The following is a 22126-nucleotide window of genomic DNA, read 5'->3' as shown; positions in this document are numbered from 1 at the left end:
AATTGTCCCCATGGTGCTTCAACTTTCTGTGGTTGGCTTTTGTCTGCTGAGGAGGATCTCTGTCCCTTTTCATCAGGGCTGGCTTTACAGAAGTGGGACCTATACAGTCACGTGGAACCCCACTCTTGGTTTAATGCTCTGCTGTTACCATGTGAAAATTCTTAATAAATTTTGAACAAGAAGTTCTGCATTTTCCTGTTTCCCTAGGTCCCCATAAATCATGTAGCTGGTCCTGCTTTTCATACATCAGGATGGAAGAAGGTGACTGATTATGATCTGGTAGTTTTGCACCTAGCTAGAAGCTGACAGATGGGGCCAGGCCATGTAAAACAAGCAGAGGCCTTAAAGGAGGCAGCCAGACAGGTGATATTGACTTCCCTGGGAAATTAAGTATGCCACATGGCATGGTTTCCTCTAGCCTGCAGTGACAATTCTTAGGACCCCTTAAGACAGCCCATCCACTTGTACCCAGTAGTAAGAAAGTAAAGGGGTGTAGTTTTTCTCCTTAGGGCAAAGGGAATCTAATTTCTGTGATTCCCTTTTATCTTCCAACAAGAGAGCTCCTTTTATTTTTATTTTTTAAGTTTATTTATTTATTTTGAGAGAGAGAGAAAGAGAGGGAATGCTTGTGAGAGCACAAGTTGAGGAGGGGCAGAGAGAGAGAATATCAAGCAGCCTCTGAGCTGTCAGCACAGAGCCCGATGCGGGGCTGGAACTCACGCACCATGAGATCATGACCTGATCCAAAGTCAAGAGTCAGGTGCTGAAGTGACCATCCATCCAGGTGCCCCTAGAGAGCTCCTTTTAAAGGACTTTGGTGATTTTGCCTATAGCATATTTAGAGAAACATTGCCACAAATAGGAAGATACATGGCCATAAACGTGCCAGAAATAGGAAAATAAACATGGAGTGACCCTATTCTTAGTAACCTTACAAACAGTATGGGCGTGATAAGACAGTACAAAAATACAAAGGTAAAGGACAGCCCAAAAGTCTCCCACTTTCCTGAAGGAATCATGATTACATTGAGGGACTCCGCAGTGCCGGGAGGAGAGGGGGAGTCAGAGAAATCTTGATGGAAAAGGTGGAATCTAAGCTGAACTTTGAAGGATGCATGTTTGAATACAAATAATAATGGCGGCAATTACCGATTAAGCCCAACAGGGTGCCTGTATACAGAATTTGTGTAGGCAGTATAACTCAGTGATTAAACTCAGGGTCCCACATCCAGACTGCCTGTTTTCAAACCTAGCTTTTGCCACTTGAGAGCTACGTGACGTTAGGCAAATTACTTAATTTCTCTGTACCAAATTGTCCTCTTCTGCAACATGAGAAAAATAATAGTATCTACTTTGTAGGATTGTTGTCAGGCTTGATGAATAGAACATCGCTGAAGGTCTTGCGACAGATCCAGACAGTAAGTGCTCAACAAATGTTGGCCGTTAGTACTTAGCAAACTGAAACAAGTCCGGCCCAGTGGTCTTTAAACCCGGCTGTGAGAGAGGATCACCCAAGGAACTCTCTTGTAAAGTGAAGACCCCTGCAAGACTGAGTATTGGCGAAGCTATGAAGCAATTGGAACTCTCATACGTGGCCGATAGGAGTGTAAAATGGTACAACCCTTTTGGAATTCGCTCTGGCAGTTTCTCATAAAGTTAAACACACTCCTCCCTACAACCTAGCCATTTCACTCATGGGGATTTACCCCAAATAAATGAAAGACTGGCACAAGAACATTCAAGACAGTTTTATTCCTAATAGCACCAAACACTGGGAAACAGTCCAGGCGTCCATGACCAGGAGACTGCATGAACAAACTATGGAACATCCACACGATGGAATACTACTCACTAATAAAAAGGAACCACTGGGGCGCCTGGGTGACTCAGTCAGTTGGGCGTCCCACTTCGGCTCAGGTCATGATCTCGTGTTCGTGAGTTGGAGCCCCACATCAAGCTCGCTGCTGTCAGCCTGTCAGCACAGAGCCCGCTTGGGATCCTCTGTCCTCTTCTCTCTGCCCCTTCCCTGGTTGCGCTCTCTCAAAAATAAATAAACCTTTTTTTTTTTTTTAAAAAAAAGGAACCAACTACTGATACAGGCAGCAGCATGAATGATTCTCAAAACCACAAGCGAAAGAAACAGACAAAAAGAGTACATATTATAAGGTTCCATTCATATGAAACTCTAGAATAAGCAAAGTTAATCTATGGTGACAGGAAACAGATTTATGGTTGCCTGGGGGGTGAGGTGACAGAGATTGACTTGGAAAGGACACAGCAGTGGTGTGCCGAGGTCACCTGGTACTGGGTCACAAGAACGCACTGTGAACCTCTTCAGTGAGAACTCTTTCAAGGGACATCCTATTGATAGCTTGAAATTGGCCATGCTGGGAATATTTACACCATGGAGATCAGCAAACACTACAAAGAGAGGCTGCTTTTTTTTTTTTTTTTTTTTTAATCCCAGGGAATCAGATATTAAAATTTACTGACACAACACCGGACACGAAGAAAATTTCTGGGGTGTTGAAATGCTCTGTCTTCATAGGATGTGGGTTATACAGGTCCAGGCATTTGTCAAAACAGATCAAGCTGCACACTTAAGATTTATGCATTTCCCTTGGGGCGCCTGGGTGGCGCAGTCGGTTAAGCGTCCGACTTCAGCCAGGTCACGATCTCGCGGTCCGTGAGTTCGAGCCCCGCGTCAGGCTCTGGGCTGATGGCTCGGAGCCTGGAGCCTGTTTCCGATTCTGTGTCTCCCTCTCTCTCTGCCCCTCCCCCGTTCATGCTCTGTCTCTCTCTGTCCCAAAAATAAATAAACGTTGAAAAAAAAAAATTAAAAAAAAAAAAAGATTTATGCATTTCCCTGTGTGCACATTATGCCTCCACTAACGTGTAAATGAACAAACAAGAAACCCAGGATGGGTGTCTGGGTCCCTTTTTAGGCCTAGCAAACAGGGCCTGATGCATCTAAGTTGGTACTGGTTCAAGGGCCAGGTTTGGAAGTCACTGGTCAAGTTTGACAGTAAGTACAGGGCTTATTTTAAACTAGTAATAATGATAATGTCAGCGAGAGGTAAGACTGGAAAGAATTCTTGGGACCACCTCAGGAAAGACTTTACACGGCCACCCTTGAGAGCTGGAGCCTCTTTTGTGGGCAGTGGGAAGTTTTCGAGCAGTAGTTCTGCCTCTTCCGGAAGTCCATATAAATGAAATCATACGTACTTATTTTTGTGTCTTTCAAAGACAGAAATTCAAGCAGATCAGAAAAAGAAATATAGTGAGCTAAAGGGAAATCCATATTCTTATTTTTTAAATGCTTCTATTTATTTTTTGAGAAAGAGCTCCAGCGGGGGAGGGGCAGATTGGGAGAGGGGGACAGAGGATCCCAAGCAGGCTCTGGGCTGACAGGCCGACAGCGGTGAGCCCGATGTGGGGCTTGAACCCACGAACTTTGAGATCATGACTTGAGCTGAAGTCCAACCCTCAACTGACTGAGCCACCCAGGTGCCCCAAGGGAAATCCATATTCTTTTCTTCTTCTTTTTTTTTTAACGTTTATATATTTTTGAGAGACAGAAGGAAACAGAGAATGAGGGGGGAGGGGCAAAGAGAGAGGGAGACAGAGAATCCGAGGCAGCAGGCTCTAGGCTCTGAGCTGTCAGCACAAAGCCGGATGTGGGGCTCGAACCCATTGACTGTGAGATCATGTCAGATGCTTAACAGACTGAGCCACCTGGGTGCCCCGGGAAATCCATATTCTTAAATGAGATTTCTGGAAATGTGGACATTGAATGGACTATGGAGATATTTTATCTTGATTGTAGTAGCACCTCCGTGATGTTGTCTCTGCTGTGACCTAATTCATATTTAAATTCTGAGGAGCGGAAAGGGAAGAAGGAGCCAAGAACTGTTTTCCTTTACAGTCCGGTCGTGAAGGTCTGGAAGGGGCCTTTGCAAATCTCGAACAGGCAAAAGATCACTGACAGTGCACGTGCTTTATTTTAAACAATCTGGTGATTAGGGCCCACTGCACCTCTGTACTTTGTTCTTGGATCTCTTATTTTACTGGGGTGTTAGAGATTCCCCCCAAGCTCCAACCCGAAACCTTGCCTTTTATGGTCATTTCTGAAGTCCCAATTTGGCCACACACACACACACACACACGCGCGCGCGCGCGCGCGCGCGCCATCTTCTTTGGCCCAGGAAATGGACATGCTGTTCTATACTCACGAAATCCATTCCATAGCAACTCTGGTGCCCTTGCTAAGCAAGGCCGGAAGCAGCTTTCTTTCCTCACCAAAAGTAGCTCCCCCGTCCCAGGCAAATCCTCCCTTTTGCCGGGCCAGTGATGGGGGAAGTGTCTTTGCTTGATAAAGGAAAGAGGTATCTCAGATTATGGTTCTCAATCTTTGAGCAGTGTGGCATCCACTTCCTGCAGCTTCCCAACCGTGCTGCCGATCTCTTAAAAGTGCTTGTTACATGCCTTTTTAATTCACAGAAAATTGAAACCGATTCGGTTTTTGAAAACCCCAGGTGCCTCTTGAATGGGAGACACCAAGGGGTATGGCCAGTCAAGGTTGACCATTGTGGCCAACAATGGGCCTGACAGTTACCTGCAGCGTGCGCTTCTAAACCTGGCCCTTACAAGGTTTAAAAATACACCCGGGGTTCATTTACCGGGTAGGTTAAACATAGAATTACCATATGCCCCAGCAGTTCCACTCCTGGGTATATATCCAAAAGAACTGAAAACAGGAGTTTAAACAAAAACTTATCCGCGAGTATTCAGAGCGGCACTGTTCATAATAGCCAAATGGTAGGAACGACTCAAATGTCCGTCACCTGAATATGAATCTATTTATATGAAATATCTAGAGCGGCCAAATTCACAGAGACAGAATTTGTGGTTGCCAGGGGTTAGTGAGGAGGGATTGCTTAATGGGTCTGGGATTTCCTTTCCAAGATGACAAAAAAGCGTTTGGAGCTAGGTGGGGGTGACGGTCACACAACAGCGTGCGTGTACTAAATGTCACTGAACCGTATGCTTTAACGCCAGGCTGGGTGTCGGGGTGCAACGATGAGTCAGATGTGGTCGCCATCATGGCTGATGTGTACTCACTGAGCTACTTCAGCAGTTGAGATATTGAAATACCCCATGCCAGTTGGTAAACAGCCTCTCCCCTGAGTACCCTTCAGCTGCCCTGGGCCCTCCCCTGAGACTTCTAGATCTCACTACCATCCATCCAATAACCCAGATGTTCACCCCACTTGCCACATTCGCAGATCTCATAGTCAAATGGTGGACATTGGGTGCCTTGGTGGCTTAGTCGATTGAGCATCTGACTCTTGATTTAGACTCGGTTCACGACCTCATGTTTCGTGAGATTGAACCCCTCATCAGGCTCTGTGCTGATGGTGCAGAGCCTGCTTGGGATTCTCTCTCTCCCTCTCTCTCTGCCCACCCCCCTGCCCCACCACCAAATAAATAAAATAAACCTTAAAAAAAAGCTCTAGATTTTGCAAGAATATTATTACCTCCTGCAGAATCTCACACATACTAACCACAAACTACCCTGTATTCTTCTGTCTCCCTCTCTCCCACTCGCACCGAGCACCCTTTCTGTCCTCATGAGACCAGCCCCACAAATCTCAACTCTTGTAGTTCACTTCTGGCCTCTTAGCAACCTTGGAGCTCATGGTCAGCCATCTCCAGGTATTTTTATCATTCTCCTGGACTCCCTTCTGCCTTGGCCTTCCACTCTTGCTTGGCCAGCCCCATTGCTGGGGAACATGTCAGCTGCCTTCTGCATGTTCACTATCTGCCCTGGTGCTCAGGAGCCCCGCCAGGGAAAGTCACAAGGGCAGGTGTCCTGAGAGTTCTGCACCCTTGGGCTGGCAGACATCAGCGAGGCCTTCCCTTCTGACTGGCAAAATCCCGCCGCCCCCACCCCCGCCAGTCATTTTCTTGATTCCCCATTACCGCCTCTTTGTCAATTATTTTCTTTCTTGCATCCTGAATCTACCTGCCTCTGACCTGTAGATACACTCAGGTCTCTATTACTCACCCCCACCCTATAACAGAGACATTTGTGGCTCCGTGAATATTCAAATGTTCCCTCCAATTTTCCAGCACTCTGGCAGTTAGGTGGAGACAGGTGACTTACCTGGCTAATGAGCTTTGAACAGAAGTAACATGTTGCTTCTGGCCTGAAGCATTTGGAAGCCAGAGCACGACATTCCAGCTTTCTTTTCCCTTCCTCAGCTACCAGCTGGAGTGGTGTCCTCACTAACTGGAGGTAGTTGGGATCACTGGCTGTTGATGTGGAGAAGAGGGGCCCCGAAGAGTTGCCTAACCAGCACGGAGATGTTCGGAAAAGAGAAATCAAACTTTGCCATGTAAGCCACCGACAATGCATAGCCTAGCATTGTCCTGACCGATACGCGCCCTAAGATAACAATAATCAGAACGTCTCTGGAATCTACTTCTCCCTCAAGTTTCCAACTTGTTTCTCCCCCACCTTCTTGTCCTTATGTTTCTCTCCCTTGCTGGGTCACTCACGCATAAGGTCTATATATGCGTGTCTGCCGCTTTCCTTTTCTCTCTACAAATTATTCCTCAGTCCCTGGGCCCTGACTCACCACTTTACCAGATTATTCTCTGCAAAGCTCCCAGTGATGCCCAATACCCCAAATTCAACAGCATTTCTCAGCCGCTTCAGCCCCTCTGCAGACAGCTGCCCTGAGGGCTCTATTGCACTTCTTTGACCCTTTCTCTGGGGTCTTCTGAGGGCGTGGTTACCTGGGTTTTCCTCCTGCTCCATCAATGCTGTTTTTTAGACTGCCCCTTCTTCTTTCTTCCCCCTAAATATAGCCCATCCCAGGGTCCAGTCTATACCCCTCTCCATCCTCTGTACTTTCTCTCTTGGTGATCTCACTCAAGCTTTGGCTTCAGTATTCCTGTTCGAGACTGTGACTCTCAAATCTGTTTATGGTCTCTGTTCTCAAAGAGCGCCCAGCTAACAGTGGACACCCTGAGCTCTCGGAGCCCCAGGACCCCAATTCTGCCCACTGGGACGTCTTCACACTTCAAGTATTCAAAACCAAACCCACTCTTTCTTTCTCCACCAGAAAGCTTGGTACCTCATCCTCCATATTACATGGTTTCTCCATTCTTATAGCTGCCCAGGCTCTCTATCTCCACCCACACATATATCCAGGAAACCCATAGTTCTGGAAGGTATGGTTTCTTCATCCTCTTTTCCATAGCTTTTGCCACTCCTAGAGCGTTGGGCCTTGCTGACTTGCCTTTGCAGTCTGCACAGCCTCCTCCCTGGGTGCCCTGCCTTCTCTCTTCCAGGCTCCTCCGTCTCTTGTCCAGCCAAGCTTTCTAAGGCTCTGCCCCTTCACCTTCAGTGGCTCCCCAGTGCCTCTGAGTCAGTCATGCGCTCCCCGGTCTGAGAGGGGGAGCCTTCCACATTATGACTTTCCTGATCTTATCACCACCCTGTACCCCCCAGCTCTCATGCTCTGGGAAAACTGGCTTATTTCTTATTTTCTAAACAAGGGCTCTCCTTATTCGAGTCCTTGTTCAAACCACCGATGCCGCCTGAAATACCTCCTCCCAACCACAGTCCTTGTGTCTATCTGTAGAATCCTACTGATCACTCAAACCTATTCTAAACACCATTTTCTCTAGAGAGACTGGCCTAATTCCCTTGCTCTTATGGGTTTGCTCCCTCCCTCACATCCTTAGAGCCTTTGATTTGTAACTCTCTCATAAGCCGGGATGAAAAACACTTGTTCTCTGTTGACACTGTCCTTCATCCGTTATGACATGTTGCTGTCCGTCGTCTCAGCCAGGTGGTTCTGCACAAGGTTCTGCCCACATGGCATTTTTAGAAACCGAATTTATTTTGGCTCCCTTTCAGGAAGCAGTGCTTACATGATGCTTGTGCTTTCGATCATAGGTTTAACCGTCACGTCAAGTGGGGAGTTACCGATGCCGGGGTGGCTGGGCTCTCCTGGGTCCTGTTTTTGTGAACACTTTTGAATTTAGCAGCATTTTTTGGGTAACTTCCTGAGCTAAACACAGCTACAAGCATAACCTGGCTGCTCTGCCTGTGCCTGGGGGCCTCGCAGCTAGGTGGTCCTTTTGGAACATTCCAGCTGGTCTCATCCTTGTAACACCCATCTCTCCCTTGCCACGCAGGAAAGGCCAGGCAGGTGTGTAAAAGGGAACCCAGTCCAAATGGGGACTCTCCGTGTGCTAATGAGGCCCACAGCTTTCTGCCTGGGAGGTAGAAGTCAGCAAGCCTATTGGGTGAAAAATGGGCCACACTGTGCTTACTTCAAAGCCACAACAAGTCTGAGCAGGAACTGAAGGAGGATGTGAAATCTGGAGGCTGAAATGGTGAGGGGAACACTGGGAGCTGACTGGGCAGTGGATCCTGGGGGGGACATGAGGGAGGAGTCCCTGCTGAGGTGGCCAGTGTGGCTGCTGGCTGCCGCTGGGCTCCGGCCGTACCCAGCCACTTCCCAGCCCTGAAACTCACGAAAGTGGAGGATTTTATCACTCAAAGGCAGACGCGCACACACACGCGCACACACACACACACACACACACACACACACACACACGGGACTGAAATCTGTCACACCTGTGCTGCCCTGTGGGCCAAACAATGAGCTGGAGGACCTTGAGAGCCTCTGATCACACATTAAGGCAGGAGGCAGTGGTGGCTGAGGGTGGGGGGTGACAGAAGAATGTGGTTTTCGCCCCACCCCCAGCATTCACAACTTTGATCAACCATGTGTGGGCCAAACCATAGCCATCAGCAGGCAGCCATCTGGTGACACCTGTTCTGGTCCAGTTCTCTCGTTCTACACAGAGGCCCAGAGGGGTTAAGGGGTATCCGAGGTCACACTGCCGGTTTGGGGAGGAGACAGAAACTCAAGTCCAAGCCTCCTGGTGGCCATGCTGTGACTCTTTCCACTTAACCCCTCGACCTCTTGGCTTGAGGTAAGATTGAGATACTCAGAGACTTTTATCAAGACAGAAGATGGGGCGCCTCGGTGGCTCAGTCGGTTAGGCGTCCGACTTCGGCTCGGGTCATGACCTTGCAGTTTGCGGGTTTGAGCCCTGCATTGGCTCTGTGCTGACGTCTCAGAGCCTGGAGCCTGCTTCAGATTCTGTGTCTCCCTCTCTCTCTCTGCCCCTCCCTGCTCATACTCTGTCTCTGTCTCTCAAAAATGAATAAACATTAAAAAAAAAAAAGAAGAAGAAGAAGAAGAAGGAAAAGAAAATGAGTTCCCTGTGAATCTGCAAACACAAGCCAGAGAAGCAAAGGGAAAATTAGTGGCTCCTGTAAATGTTCACATGGAAGTCTGGCAATATGACCTAAAGATCTAGAAGAAGCTCAGAGAAAAGTTCAATCCAGGGTTGATAAAACAATACAGTTAATTTTTTCAAAACACTCAGCAGAGTTGAGAAACAGCATGTTCCAAAAGAAATAAATTCTGTTGACCAAGTGAGCACATTTTTTATTCATTTGTTTTTGACCTTACAGTTAAGGCTTTTTTAAAAAAAATTTCTTTTTAATGTTTATTTATTTTCGAGAGAGAGACAGAGAGACAGAGTGAGTGGAGGAGGGGCAGAGAGAGAAGGAGACACAGAATCCAAAGCAGGCTCCAGGCTCTGAGCTCAGCACAGAGCCCGATGCAGAGCTTGAACTCATGAACCGTGAGATCATGACCTGAGCTGAAGTCGGACACCTAACCAACTGAGCCACTCAGGTGCCCCTCAAGGCTTTTTTTTTTTTTTTTTTTTAAACAAAGCTATTATCATTGCTCAAAATGCAGTTTCCAACAGAGTGAAAATTGGTTTTTTGTTTGTTTTTCTAACGCCCTAACCCAGAGCATTTTTTGTCCTTGGATCAGGGTCTCCCTGAGATCTGAAAAGGCAGCACCCTTCTCCAGGAAATGGTTTTCTATGTGGCTCTAGAAAGACAAGCGTTCCCTGACTGAAGCTTCACCTTATCTGGAGTTGGGGGTTGGTCCCAGGTCTAAAGAATGGCTCAGAGGCAGGACCCCCCACCGGTCCCTCAGGAGCAGAGGAGCCATCCCTAATGAGCTCAGCCAGGCACTAGGTGACCCTCACCAAGTCCCCATGCGGTGAACCTACTGTGGGGCTTGTAACAGCCTAGAAGCCCCCAGCCTTTGGTGTCTGCAGCCACAGGACCTGGGAGACACTGAAGTCCCTTGGCTCCCGATCCTAAGAAAGAGATTTTTGCCTTCGTGACTAAGTGGGCACTTCAGTGGGCTTGGAGGGGGCTTACCAGACCCAAAGATGCCTCGTTCCTTTGGCCGCCCTCAAGAAAGTGGCCATTGCAAGGAGGCCCAGCCAGTCATACCTCCCAACAACCCACTTGTATGGGTTGCAGGGGTGCATCTAGAGCTGAAATGCCCTTTCAGGGAGGCTCGCCCGCTGGCACGGGGCATCTCTTAATGTACCTTCTGCTCTTGCGTCCTATCTTGGTTGGCGCAAACGCTCTGTAAGCATCCAAACACCCTTACCTGAGCAAGGCTCATCTTCCCCAGGTTCCCTCTCACTGCTGAGCCCCGTCTTGCACTCACCTCCACGGCAGCCCCCTCTGCCTCCGTCTTTGGCTGGTGCTTCCTTACCCCTCGCTCTTCACCAGGCCTTGGACGGGGTGTGGACCTTTCTGGTCCTTTGCCAGTCTGGCCATCTTTATACCTCTTCTCTGCTTCTCCATTCCTGACCCCCCACACCTGCATCCTGAACATCCCTAACCAGACCTCCATCCTCCCTCCCCAACCACACCTGAAAATTAACATCCTTCCATGAGACACCCTAACTCTTGTCCCTCCTTTGAAGCTCGTTCTCGACACGTCCACCACCAGTACCCCTCCTCACATGTTTTTTTCCTTCCTTTTCCTTCTCTGTGGGATATGATGGAGAAACGCCAGTGATGCCCAACATGGCCTTTCTGCAAATCATGGGTCACCACCCATTAGTGGATTGCAACCAACGTCAAAAGAGAAAAAGAGGGGCACCTGGGCGGCTCAGTCTGTTGAGCATCTGACTCTTGATTTCAACTGAAGTCGTGATCTCAGGATCATGGGATCAAGCCCCGAGTCTGGCTCCACGCTGAACATGGAGTATGCTGGACATTCTCTCTCTCTCTCCCTCTCTCCCTCTCCCCTCCCTTAAAAAAAAAAAGAGGAAACAAAATATAACAGAAAATATCAGAGCGCATCACCCATAGTAAGGATAAGTATCGTTTTGTGACAGTTTATAGTTTCAGTGCATGTTTGTTTCAAGTCTCAACAAAAAATATATTTATCACTGGGGGTTGCAGCCCAAACAAGTTTGAAAGTCCCTCGTCTACTAAAGAACCAACCCAAATGCTGAAGACACATTATTGAAAGTGAAGAGAGTGAGAAGTGGTTAAAGAAATTTGCATCATGGAGGCCCAGAGGGCCCTGTGATTCCTCCTTGGAAGGGCTGCAGGGGGGTGTCCATCCTCCTGACTGTTGGAGGAGGGAGGAACACTGAGGGAGCACTCCTAGGGAAGGTCTAGAAACTTCCAGATTCACACTCAGCACTCCGACTCAAATTTGCAGATAAATCAAAGACGGAAATCTTAATTCGTTGTAATCAAGATCAAAAGAAAACTTAAAAGGAATATATATCCACCAGAGAACTTGCCACACAACTTCATCTGCTACTTCCCTAGCCTATACAAACAAAGCCCAGAGGATGTGTCCGTTGGGAGTGGGGTCTAGCCAAAGTCTGGAAATCTACCAGCTCCTTCAGTCGGATCATCAGATGCTACCAGTTAAGGTACATCAGGACACGAGTCTTGTCCCCACCGACAAACAGATGTCCCAGGCCTCCTCAGCTTTGGGTAGGCGTGGCCATGCCTGGAGTTACTGGCAGTAAAAGGTGAGCACGTTTTCCTGGTTTCCTCGGATCAGGATGACCGGAGGTCTGAGGTCCTGGGACAGCGTCTCCAACCAGGCCATGTACAGGGAGCTCGGACACTTTCCTTTCCTCCCTATAGGCAAGGTACTGCAAGGCAGGAAGAAGCGGCAGATGAAAAATTACCAGGAGGCCTTCCCCGCACAGCCCCCCCAGCTCATGACTTGCTTTCTGAATAGCAACTCTGTTTATGGAGTCCTTCACCACTCCTTCTTCCTAGCCACCCTAAGAACGATCTCCCATTCTCCCTGAAAGCTCGACTCCAATGTACCTTTACCCACAAAGCTTGTGTAAACAAAGCCATGGCCCTGGTAAGACTCACACGATCTGGTCTCCACCTATCTCCACAACCTCACCTCCTCCCAGCCTGGGCCTCGCTCACACCCCTGTGGACACAATGACTTTCTCTCCATTCCAGAAAAAAAAAAAAAAATGGCAAGCTTGCTCTTGCCCCAGGGCCTTTGCATGTGATGTTCTCCCCACCCAGAAGGCGGGCCTCCAGCTCTCCACTTTGTCTCCTCCTTCAGATCACTCAGGCCTTGGCTTACAAGCACCTCCTTCTCTGATCACCTTATCCAGAGCCGGCCTGTGCGGGGAGTGGGGGGGGGGGGAGGGGGGGGCATTGGTGATACAGTGGTTAACATAGCTGCCTTCCAGAGCAGGCCACTGTCTCTCTTTATCACAGCACCCTGTTCCATTGTCCTCACAGCCCTTCCCACTCTCCAAAACCTCTTTTCATTTGTTGTCTGTGCTGCTCACTATCCTTTCCCTGTGCCTAGAGCACAGACTGGTACAGTTGGTCCATCGCACGGGTGATCTCACCCCCTCAGGCCCCTCGAGTCGTGCCAGCCTGTGGCCACAACAGTGTGATACGCTCACATGTTTCAGTGTGTTCTTGTCCTGCCTCCTGCCGTGGATGTGAGGCCCTGGGAGCAGCACTCCCCCTTGCCTTGGGACAGCCCTTTGTCCGCACTGCAATGCCGTGCAAATAACGAGGTGCCCTGGGGTGGCCGTTCAACCACATAATTACGGCTATTTCAGGAAGTGACTTTTCCACCACCTTAAGATTCCAGAAATACTTCAGGATGACGGCGGCTGCCCTGCTCTTGGCTCCAGGAGAAGGCGCAGTATCTCACAGGCCCAGCGGGCGTTACATGAACTTGAGACACCGGCATCTCACACGGGGCTGCACTTTACAGTCTGTTTTCCTACGGTCCATCCCAACCGTTATTTCATCTGAACTTCAACACGACCCCGAGGGATGGGCAGGGCCTGCAGCAACCCCCCTTCTTCCCAGCCGAGGGCACCCGGGCAGAAAGGAAGACTGAGCGACTCTGGGCTGCAGAGCACGGGCGGGAGCTGGCAGCAGGGAAGCTGTGAGCAAGGCTCTGCCCCTCCTCGGTCACGTGGCTTTGGCAGGTGGCTCACCGCCCTAAGGTGAGGACACACCAACCCCCCTCACAGGATGCTTGCGAGCTCTACAGAGGACAAAGCACACAAAGGGAGCCACGCAATGCCTGGCACACAGCAAGCACCTCCTAACGCCAGCCACTGATGTCGCACTCATTACTACTTAGCGGCCAGAAAGGACAGAGCTAGTGCGTGGCAGAGCTGGGGCTCCAACCACGGTCTGGGATCACCCCCCCTCTCCCCCGCCAGCTGCCTCTGCTCACTGCAACCCTCACCTCTGCTGAGAAGGCCAACCAGGGTCCCTGAGCAGCTGTCTCTTATTTAAAAGTCCAGCCTCAAAGCCTCCCTTGGGACCACCTCTACCCTCCTTTAGAAAGCAAGTTCCCTAGGGGTGCCTGGGTGGCTCAGTCGGTTAAGCATCCAACTTTGGCCGAGGTCATGATCTTGTGGTTCATAGGTTTGAACCCTGTGTCATACTCTGCACTGACAGCCTAGCGCCTGCTTCGGATTCTGTCTCTTTTTCTCTCTTTCAAAAATAAACAAACATTGCAGGGGCAGGGGCGGGGGCGGGGGAGGGAGGGCGGAAAGCAAGTTCCCCAGGACTGGGAAAGGTGGCGAGAACAGGGGTATTTCAATCAGCTAGTGTCACCACAGTTAGGACATGTTTGTGTCTGGTGACACTCAGGGGAAGGGAAGTGGAAAGATCGAAACCCAACTTTTCTGATTTAACAGGCTGAAGTTTCAGTTACATTGAAAGACTCTCCGGGAACTCCCACGTCATTCTCAGGCACCGAAATCAGAAATTTCAAAGCTGGTGGCTGCATTACCAGGGGCAGGGGACACCCATCACTCCTGCTGTGGCCTTTCAAGCTTCAGCACCACGTTCCCTTCCCCAGCGGAGCCTGTCCACCCGTCCTCCCTTTGCGCTCCACCCCAGGCCCATCACTCCCGTTCCCAGGATTAACAGCTTTCAGCTGTTAATCTTTAGAAATAACGCTGCTCCAGAATAAAGGAACCTTTTGTTCAGATTTGCATCTGACCCGGATCCAAGGTTTCAGAAAACAATCCCCATTTCACAGCTGTGGGATCCTGGGCAAGTTGCCCTAACTCCCCTGAGACTCAGTTTCCTCATCTTCAATGTGTGTGTGTGTGTGTGTGTGTGTTGTGGGGGAGACAGGTATAAAACAGAAGCACTTCACAGCGTTGTGACAATTACTAAGGCCCAATGCCCGAGTGTGGCATAGAAGCTCGATCGACAAGATGCAATGTCGACGACTACTATTGCCTTTGAGGAGGGCGTCTTTATGGAAGAAAGACGGGTCCAAACCCAAAAGTGGGACCAGAGACAGGTTGTTCATCTCGGCAAAAGTTACCGGGCTGGCTTATCATCCTATAAGGCTGGTTTATCAGCTGCGCAGGTTAAGCTGAACTCAAACACGGGCCATTAATCAGATAAACCGCTGATGGGTACAGAGCAAACACCAAGTTCTGCCCCAAACCTGCTCTAGAAAATGGTCCAAGTGCGCTCTTCAGGATGCTGAAAAATGTAATTTTATCTTTTCACCGCCTGGGAGGATTCTTTTCCTTCCTCGGAATTTCTGGGGAATGCAGTTTCCTTGACTCCGCCCCAGACATTGATCTGGAGGGAACAGAGGAACGGGCCATTTTGCTCAGTGCCCCGGTGGTTCTGATGGAAGACCCTCGCTGAACTTGTAGAAACACTGGCGGACGTGTCTCCAGGGTGGAGACGGGCAATGCCGAGGTGCGGCCGCCGTGCCCTCCCAGTGAAGGTGGCCCAAAGGCTGGGGCCCCTTTGCGCAGCAGATGTAGCTGGTCCCATGGGTTCGGACACCATGCACAGGCATCTTCTCTAAGATGTCTGGACCCATGATTATTTGTACCTGCCAATCCCACGAAGGTTGGTGGGGGTGGGGGACTGGCTTTCCCTCTGAGGTCCCGGGGATTGGGAAATGGGAAGGGAGAGGTATCAGCAGGGGCTCATCTCCCAGGATGAAACTGCTTGACTTATGGCTTGAGAGACCGACTCATTTTAGTGGCAAGTAAACTTAGAATCACAGCATGTTAGAGTGAAGGACAACCTTGGAAATAATTAGGTTTAACTCTTCTCTATAATCAGGGAGACAGAGACACAGAGAAGTAGGGTTACTTGCTCAAGGCCACACAGTGAGCTAGCGACAGCAGAGACAAAATGCAAAAAATCTGCTTCTCAGGGGCACCTGGGTGGCTGGGTCAGTTAAGCCTCCAACCGGTTAAGTCTTCGGCTCAGGTCATGATCTCACAGTTCCTAAGTTCAAGCCCTGCATTAGTCTCTGTGCTGACAGCGTGGAGCCTGCTTGGGATTCTCTCTCTCCCTCTCTTTCTGCCCCTCTCCTGCTCATGCTCTCTCTCTCTCAAAATAAATAGGCAAACATTGAAAAAAAATTTTTTTTGAAAATCCCACTTCTCTTGGCTCAGTCAAACATCTGACTTCGGTTCAGGTCATGATCTCGCGGTTTGTGGGTTTGAGCCCCGAGTTGGGCTCTGTGCTGACAGCTCGGAGCCTGTAGCCTGCTTCGGATTCTGTGTCTCCCTCTCTCTCTGCACCACCCCCCCCACTTTGTCTCACTCTGTCTCTCAAAAATAAATAAATATATTTAAAAAATCAAAAACAAAATCCCACTTCTCCGAACACAGGTAGCGTTCATGAAGAGGTGGTTTCGCACACACCAGGTACCACACCCAAAGAAAGTTCCGGGGAGTCAACCCAGGATGCAGCCATCCCCACTGTCTTGCACTCTGACCCAGTCCACAGCCTGGTCCAGCCTTGCCCTGGGAACATTCTCTGCTGGGCGTTGGCCAGAGGCTCACAAATAAACCCAGCTCTTTCTCTTACCACAGTTTGCACATCAAAGAAACACGAAGCGCTTTCTTTGTACAAAAAATGATCTCCCTACTGGCCCCGGGGAGCACTGCTCCCGCAGAGCCAGCCACGTGGGCGTGCAACCCGTGCAGTCGCGTGGGGCCCCTGCACTTGGAAGGGTCCCACGCTGGGTTTAATCCTCTGCTGCCGCCATCTTGCCATCCTTAATAATGTTTGAACACATTTTCATTTTGCATTGGGGCCTGCAAGTGGTGTGCCGGATCCTGGTTTCAGGATAGGAAAAACCAGTCTCCGCAGGCTTCCTGGCTGCCCTGAGGAACTCCCAGGTGACTAGCCCTCAGGAAATGTGAGCCAGGTCAGCTAGCTGCCTTGCCCCATAGCCCCATTCCCTGGGAGCTGGGCTTCCCTCAGGGAGGGCGCTCAGAGGGCTTGGCCGACCATGTTTTTCCTCCTGGCCTCCGAGAGAATAGAGCCACCCTGAGACCCTCAGTGCCACTGCCACCTGTCCCCTCGCCTTCCGCATACTCAGAAGTGGCCCATAACCGGACACAGCCAGCAGCAGCGGAAGCCGGAGGGTCTGACGGGCATGGAGCCTGGGATGGCGAGCCTCTCCTTCTGCTGCCCAGGCTTGGCACCAACATCAGTCGGGGGTGGCCAATGGCCAAGAAGGGCCGGGTGATTCCCAAACAACCAGGAATTGATTTTCTTCTGGAATGGGCTGGGTCCTCTTTGCCAAGCTGAGTTTGGCAGGAAAAGGAGGCGAACGAGGGAAAACCATGGTCAGGGGAGTCCGTGAGGCCTGGGACGTGTGAGGCCCTAGACCTCTGCCAGCTGGCACTCAGGCGAGGGGGGTGCCGCGGACGCAGGCCCAGCCACGTGCTAACGAGCCACCTGGACTGTGTTTCCTGGAACTTCGGGCCCTTCCGCCTCACAGGGGAGGGCTCGGGTCCTCAGCCCTCCTGAGGTGCGCACCTGCTGAATCCCTTCCCAGAGCGGACGCCCCGGGCCTCTGCGACAGGCTTCCCCTCCCACCGGGGGCCACTTACATGACCACTAGAGCAGCGTCCTGGGAGGAATCCAGCAGGATCTCGTTCAGCCTCACCTGCCGAAGGGACTGGAACGAAAAGCCACGTGGTCACTGCCTACATTCTTGGGAAACGTCCCCGCTAAGCCCACCAGCCTCTTTTAACATTCAAACCAGATGCACGAATTGTTCCCCCTAAACTATTACAGACCCTCCTTCCTCTGAGATGGAAGGGGCCCCTCAGAGTCACTGAGTGCCAAGTTCACCTTGAGAAGCCCTCCGCGGCTTTTCCTTGCCGGACCTTATTACCACGACTGGGGGCGTAGTCGGGGGGAGCGAGCGCCTTCTGTGGTGCGGAGGGAGCTGGGTCTGAATCTTAGCCCTGATAGCTCACAGCAGAGAGAACCCGGGCAAGGCATGCGGGCCCTCCAAGCTTCACTGTCTTCGCTGCAAAATGGGTAGGACAATCCCCTCCCTGGGGGAATTTGGGCAGCGTGGAGAGCGATGACCCATGCAAATCACCAAGCCGAGGTCCTGGCATGTGGAAGCCTCTCGATAAGGTAGAGTCGGAGCAGAGGTGGAACATGCCGTCTCCTTCTCTGCACCAGGCCAAGCCAGAGCCTTCTGGGGACACTATGCTTTATCCAGCATTTCCCAAGGAGCTGTGGGCCCTCTGGGGCGGAGCCTCAGGGCTGTGACAGATCAGAATTCCCCAAAGCTTACGTGAGGTTGGGTTGGGAGGCTCCCTCCCACCCCAAGACCTGTCTCCAGATGGTTCAGAAATGACTGACACTCAAGAGTCTGACCGTGGGAGGACACCCCAAAGAAGGAGGGAAGTGAGTTCACTGAGATCCCAGACTCCGGATCCTGCCCTAGTGACGTTTGCAGGGAGTAATTCTTCCTTGCGGGAAGGTGGGATGGGATGGTGTCCCAGAGTTTGCTACGTGTCCTCTAAGGGGCAAAGTGGGGGTGGGGGGACCACCGACCCAGAGCACTCAGGGAGCAGAACTGTGATCCCCAGGCGCTCCCACAGCTCGCCCCACCGCAGAGTGGCCACGGCAGCCACCACTTTCCTTTAGGCCTTGAAAGAGTCTGGAAGATGCTACCTGGGCAGGAGCATCCATGGCTTTAGGCTGCTTGTGGGATGGGATCCACAGGCTAAGGGGAACCACCAGGCAGCTTGTTGGCCCATAGCACAAGGTCTACCTTGACCTTTGCCACCTGTCTCAGGAATCCCTCCCACCAGCCATAGAGAGGAGAGGAAGAGCTCCGGCCAGTCCATTGCCATGGCCGGGGGTGACTCAAATGGGCAGGGGGACCAGGCTCTCATGCCAAGAATGGCTCTGAGTTCCACGACTGGGCTACCAAGCATCTGTGGCTTGAGGATACCCCAGAGGCTGGGGCATGGTAGAGGGGGAGGGTTAAGAGGAGACCGTTAAGAAAGTTCAGAACAGGGGCGCCTGGGTGGCTCAGTGGGTTAAGCATCGGACTCTTGATATCGGCTCAGGTCATGATCTCACAGTTCATGGGTTCCAGCCCCTGCATCAGGCTCCATGCTGACAGTGCAGAGCCTGCTTGGGATTCTCTCTCTCTCCCTCTCTCTCTCTCTTTCTCTCTCTTCCCCTCTCCACTCACTCACTTGCTCTCTCCCAAAATAAATAAATCAGCTTAACAAAAAAAGAAAGAAAGTTTAAGACAGATACAGCACATGGCCCTGACCCAGAGGAGGGCCTTGACCCCCACCCACCCCGGCAAGGCCCTTCTCTCTCTGGTACCTTGACTCTGTTCTTGTTAATCTCCTCATCTGAGATCTTCCAGGGGCAGTCCCGCCTCATCTCGGTGACAGCAGCCTCATCCTTGCAGCCGTCATTCAGGCGGAAGGGTGCAATCATGTCCTCAAACCTCTTGGTGCTAGGGACAGAGAGAGGAGGTGAGACCAGGTGAGATGGCCCAGTTTCCATGGGAACCAGGTCCCCCGAGGGAGATGGACATGGGAACCAAAGGGACGTTCTTTATAGGCTGAACCCATTCTGCCACTGCGGTTTACATCAAAGCAGCTTCTGCGCAGAAATCAGCACTGACGCTGGCTGTGGCATTCAGCCAACCTTCTGCAAGCTGTCCACACGACCGCCTTGGGATCCACTTCTACCCACTCGACCGGTCCCCAGGTAGCTCCTGAGTACCATCCTGTGCCAGGCTTTGTGCTACTTGCCAGGGAACAAACCCCACAACGTCCACTATCTACAGAGTGCACAGTCTGCTGGGCAATAAACAGGCCAATATAGAGGGGAAGTTTCCTGAAGGCACAAACTGAGTACCAGGACTGGGAATATTTGGGGTGGGGAAGGCCTTCCTGAAGCTGAAGGATGCCTGTCCCTCTGAAGCCAGCTCCTCACAGGTCAGCGGGTGCTGAAGCACACAGAACTGGAGGTGCAAAGGCCCTGAGGCAGAAGTGTGTTTGGTGTGTCTGGGGAGCAGCAAAGGAGCCAGCATGGCCAGAGCAAGGTGAGTGGGGCACCCAGATCAGACAGGCCTTCATTATTTGCCCTGAGTGAGACAGGAAGCTGTCTGTGGCTGTTCTGTGACTTGACTCACATTATTTAAAATAGAAATTGGGACTGGTGAGCATTCAGATGAAGCCACCTGAAGCCACATGGATGGATGAGCTCACATGGGGGACAGAGTCAAGAGAAAAAAATGTCCAGGGCCCAATCCCAAGGATGCAGACTAGTTTACGTCAGATAAAGGAGGAATAATCAGCAATCAAAACTGGAAAGAAGGATGGGGCACCTGGGTGTCTCAGTCGGTTGAGCGGCCGACTTTGGCTCAGGTCACGATCTCACGGTCCGTGAGTTCGAGCCCCGCGTCGGGCTCTGTGCTGACAGCTCAGAGCCTGGAGCCTGTTTCAGATTCTGTGTCTCCCTCTCTCTGACCCTCCCCCGTTCATGCTCTGTCTCTCTCTGTCTCAAAAATAAATAAACGCTAAAAAAAAAAAATTAAAAAATAAAATAAAAAACTGGAAAGAAGGATCACTAAGGTAGGAGGGATCCTGTCAAGGGCGACGTCTCCAGAGCCAAAAGAACTGTTTCAGGAAGGATCGCTGTGTCAAATGTAGTGGAGAGGCAGAGAAAGATAAGGACAGAAATGAGCTCTGTGGACAAGGTGGTGCGGAGGTGAGCAATGACGCTGGCGAGGGTGATTTCCGTGAGGCCACGAAGGGCTTAAATCTCTTTGGAGAAGTTTGTGCAAAGGAGGAGACAGTGGGCCAGGAAGTGGAGGCAGAGAGGGACCAAGGCGGGGGTTTTAAAGATCAGGGCTGCTGGATGGGGTCTGCGTGCTTTTGCTCTCAGTCTCCTCCCCGCTGGAAGGTATTCCCCAGTGTCTCTGCTCGGGGCCTTTCTCAAGGCTTTGCCAACAGAGACAGCTGCATTGTCTTGTGTGTTCTGGTCCATGTCAGCAGCGTTCTGATGGCTCTTGACTTCCTCTAGCCTGCCCTTGGGCCAGAGTAAACCCTGGCGGTGGGAGCTGTGATTACTCACCTCTGCCCCAACACGCAGTAGGGGCCAATATACCCATCACCACTGACTAGTTCCTTTCTTGATTTCCTTCCCTTTCCAGGAAATGGGGAATCTAAGGGAGAATTAAGAGGTCGGACGGACCTTACTTTTTACTAGGGAGGTGGAGTGCTGGAAAACCTCGATTAGACTGATTTACAGAAAGCAAACCCTACTGTAAACGTCTTAGTTTCAGAATATGAAATTGAATCATTGAGCAAGCAAATAATCTTCCTTCTGACCCCACCATTGAGCCTAGCTACAAGTTCACATGGGGGTGTTGCTTAAAGTCTGTGTGCTTGCTGCTGTGGGGGTGGGGGGAGAGGAGGAGAGCCGTGGCCCAGACCATTCAACATTCGCCCCACTCTAAGCACCGATGTATTTAAAAAAATAACATCAGGGGCTGTCGCTGCCATGTTTCTGCCTCAGGGACTATGTACCTTCAGTTCTGGAGTGTGCCTCTGCCACGGCCCCTGCCCTCCAGCCATGTGCTTCTGGGCCTGTGACTCTGCCAACCCTGGCCACAGCCAACTGGAGCAAAGGAAGCCAAGAAATAGGCTTTGCGGCAACCTCTACCTTCGCCTGGCAGGAAGAGATAAACTAGGCCAGTCATAGTTCCTTTCTCAGGAACTTAAATTAGGCAATGCCTAGAGAAGGAGTAAGTTCGTCGTGGAGCTGAGACCTCACAAAAAGGTCAAGGTCTAGAGCTCAGAAGCCACAAGTAGGCAGAAGCCATCAATCTGGCATTTTTGAACATCGACTCAGGACTAAGACAGTGGTTCTCAAAGTTGGGTGCCTGGACCAGCACCTGAGAGCTTACTAGAAATGCAGGTTCTCAGGCACTGACCCAGATCTGCTGACTCAGCATCTCGGGGCAGGGGGCGGGGGAGGGGGACCCAGCAAGCTGTGTTGTCATACGCCCTTCCATGTGATTTTGACAGCGGCCATGGTTTGAGAACCACTGCTTTATGAAAACATTCAGGGTGTTGGAGAAAATTTAGAAACTTATGAGTAGCAAGCAGCGGGAAGTGTGAAGCCAGACATCCCCCCCCCCGCCCCCGCAGGTCCTTGGGGTGGGTGGGGGTGGGGTCCCTTAAGGATGAAACACCTGCCTCCCCTCGAGGGGCAGAGCACCCGGGACGCGCGCCAGCGTGAAACACGTGCTCTGAGAAAAGCACGAACTGACCATTCACTGTCCTCCAGCCCAGCTGTGTTTCTGGCAAAGCCCAGAGCTCTGATATGCAAAGGAAGAAA

General features: G+C 51.0%; 1 protein-coding gene across 3 annotated transcripts in view; it reads right to left on the bottom strand.

Annotated features, from left to right (window-relative positions):
- Nucleotides 1-11213: 11213 nt before the first annotated feature.
- Nucleotides 11214-22126, bottom strand: part of SLC12A3 (solute carrier family 12 member 3) — a 38178-nt gene continuing 27265 nt past the window's right edge. For all 3 annotated transcript variants that reach the window (XM_047078433.1, XM_047078436.1, XM_047078435.1), the window contains exons 24-26: nucleotides 19094-19229; nucleotides 17341-17408; nucleotides 11214-12093 (exon numbers count right to left, since the gene is read on the bottom strand). In XM_047078433.1, coding sequence (XP_046934389.1) covers nucleotides 11952-12093; nucleotides 17341-17408; nucleotides 19094-19229 — 346 coding nt within the window. In that variant the 3' untranslated portion in view covers nucleotides 11214-11951. The remainder of the gene's footprint in view (nucleotides 12094-17340; nucleotides 17409-19093; nucleotides 19230-22126) is intronic.

Source organism: Lynx rufus, unplaced genomic scaffold (assembly GCF_022079265.1).
Source record: "Lynx rufus isolate CCGP_SWC_20201006 ecotype Redwood Valley unplaced genomic scaffold, mLynRuf1.p SCAF_16, whole genome shotgun sequence".
NCBI classification, from domain to species: Eukaryota; Metazoa; Chordata; class Mammalia; order Carnivora; family Felidae; genus Lynx; species Lynx rufus.
This window is presented reverse-complemented; position numbering and strand designations above follow the sequence as displayed.